Genomic DNA, 2789 nt, shown 5'->3' on the forward strand with positions numbered 1-2789 from the left:
ATGGAGCTTTTCAAAACGCTGAATCTGTTAAATCATTGCGTCGCAAAATGATTCACTGTTTTGAAGCACTCATACCGCAAATCATTTTATTTAGATTCGGGACTTCGGAGTGCATATCACGAATTGGGACCAGATTTTGGAGTGCGTATCGCAAATCATTCAGATGGGAACTAAGCAGGTACGTGAATCTTCAGATCGGCACTTCGGAGCGGGTTCGTGAATCATTTGATTCAGATTAAAGGGGTCATATGATGCGATTTCAATTGTTCCTTTCTCTTTGGAGTGTTACAAGCTCTTGGTGCATAAAGAAGATCTGTAAAGTTGCAAAGACTAAAGTCTCAAATCCAAAGAGATATTCTTTATAAAAGTTAAGAGTCAGCCACACCTACCTAAAACGGCTCGTTCTAACACGCCCCCACATGTCTACCTCACTATGTGGGAAGATTTGCATAACGCCGCCCAAATGTTCACGCAAAGAAAGAAGGCGTAACTTTTATTCTCGCTGTAGTATTGTTGCCGCCGCCGCCATGTCCTGAAGACGCTGTGTGTTTCGTTGTGAAAGCGAAACTACTTTGTTTGGTCTTCCAAAAGAGGAATGGGTTTTAATGTTTTTGTCTCGTCGCTCAGGCCGGACACAGTATCATCACAGTATTGTAGGGGCGTAACATTTCCGTCACACGGTATTCAGCCAATCACAGCACACTGGATAGCTGGCCAATCACAGCACACCTCGCTTTTCAGACCGATGAGCTTTGTAAAAATGTAAGCGTTTCAGAAAGGCGGGGCATAAAGGAGAAACAATAATGTACAATATGTGGAAAATAATGTGTTTTTTAACCTTAAACTGCATAAACACATTTCATTACACCAAATAATGTTCTTTTTAGCAACATCATATGACCCCTTTTTTTTACATTCATTAAATTCTTAAAATATAAGGTTACATTGCAAGTCAAATAAAAAAGTACAAATAAAAAATACTCTTTTTAATGAATGTATTAACACAAAAGAAAGCTTTTATTGGACAATGAATTAAACATTTAAAACTCAAACATTTAAAAAATAAAAACGAATTCAAACAGATGCTTCTATAAACTGGTGAACTGAACTGTACAAGTTTGTTTACACATAATATAAACACGTCAAAACACAAATTCTTAAAACATAAAAACCATTTTAGTCCCCAAAATCTGCTAAATGCAGAGGTACAAATGTTTCCAAAGAATGAACTGTGGACATCTATGGACATTTTCACCCACAAGTTGTCTGTTAAAACTCTAAGATCAAAAATTGGCAAAGAGGTGGACATAAAGACAAAAGCAGTCCTATCTCAACAAAAAAATAATGTTTAAAGTAAACCTTATCGGTTCAATCTAAGCGGCACAAGCTCTTCACATCTGCATCTGCACTAAAGACACAAACCGTAATCTGGTGAACATAACACAGTGAACGTCTTGGCACAATGAGGACCCAGTCTGTTCTCTGCTTTGTGTTTCCAGTGGTTTTGTATCATCTATATGCTCTGAAAGCAATGCTACATTCTTCCATCCGCCAATGATGATGATGAGGAAGAAGAGGTTGAATTCATGTCCTCTTCATTGGCGCCGCAGGTGTCCACCAGACAGATGAGGCAGCTGGTGACGGGAAACGCGCGGACTTTACTGGAAACCACCCATTTGTCGGTCTCTGTGTAATACTCCATAATGTGCCCCAGACGGCCGACCCCCTGAAACCCGGCCAGAACGTAGATGACGGAGCCCACGGCCGCACACTTCACCGTCACGCCGCGCCACGGCATCGGAGACGCCATCTTCCACTCGTTACTGCCGATCTCGTAGTACTCCACCGAGTCCAGCCCGCCTGAGAGAAACATCACCGTCACATAGTGTGCTGACCTTTAATGACCTGGAATGACTTCAGAGAGGCCATATGTGACCCTGGAGCACAAAACCAGTCATAAGGGTCCATTTTTCGAAATTGAGATTTATACATCACCTGAAAGCTGAATAAATAAGCTTTCCATAGATGTATGGTTTGTTGACAATTTATTTGGCCGAGATACAACTATTTGAAAATCTGGAATCTGAGGGTGCAAAAAAAATCTAAATATTGAGAAAATCATCTTTAAAGTTGTCCAAATGAAGTTCTTAGCAATGCATATTACTAATCAAAAATTAAGTTATGATATATTTACGGTAAGAAACTTACATAATATCTTCATGGAACATGATCTTAATATCCTAATGATTTTTGGCATAAAAGAAAAATCAATAATTCTGACCCATACAATGTATTTTTGGCTATTGCTACAAATACACCCCAGCGACTTAACACTGCTTTTGTGCTCCAGGGTCACATATCATATATTTTTTTATCATTTATCATTTCTTAAGGGAATAAATGCATAGGGACAGGGTTTTTCCATAACAAAATATAGTCAAAACTTAACTGATAAAAGTGAAGATACCCTACCTTCTCAATGACAGTATCAAAAGGATAACTAAATAAATATATTTATTACAAGTCAATTAAATAATTATATTTGTTCTAATTATATTCATATTTTTAGCATATTAATATTTTATATTTAGAAGATATTATTAAAATAGTTTTTTGTATGCATGTATATATATATATATATATATAAAATAGTAAATTCAATTAATAAAAAATTAGTAAATTCAATGAATCATTTTTCATATATATATATATATACACACACACGTATACACATATATATAATATTATATATAATAACAAATATTATATAAATTTAATAGAGTAAACAA

At 36.2% G+C, this 2789-nt stretch overlaps 1 protein-coding gene across 1 annotated transcript in view; it reads right to left on the reverse strand.

The window, feature by feature from the left end:
• Nucleotides 1–987: 987 nt before the first annotated feature.
• klhl7 (kelch-like family member 7) overlaps nucleotides 988–2789 on the reverse strand; it is a 16506-nt gene continuing 14704 nt past the window's right edge. The window contains exon 10 of the mRNA XM_016240861.1: nucleotides 988–1890. Coding sequence (XP_016096347.1) covers nucleotides 1535–1890 — 356 coding nt within the window. The 3' untranslated portion in view covers nucleotides 988–1534. The remainder of the gene's footprint in view (nucleotides 1891–2789) is intronic.

Source organism: Sinocyclocheilus grahami, unplaced genomic scaffold (genome assembly GCF_001515645.1).
Source record: "Sinocyclocheilus grahami isolate Dianchi unplaced genomic scaffold, SAMN03320097.WGS_v1.1 scaffold603.1, whole genome shotgun sequence".
In the NCBI taxonomy this organism is placed as follows: Eukaryota; Metazoa; Chordata; class Actinopteri; order Cypriniformes; family Cyprinidae; genus Sinocyclocheilus; species Sinocyclocheilus grahami.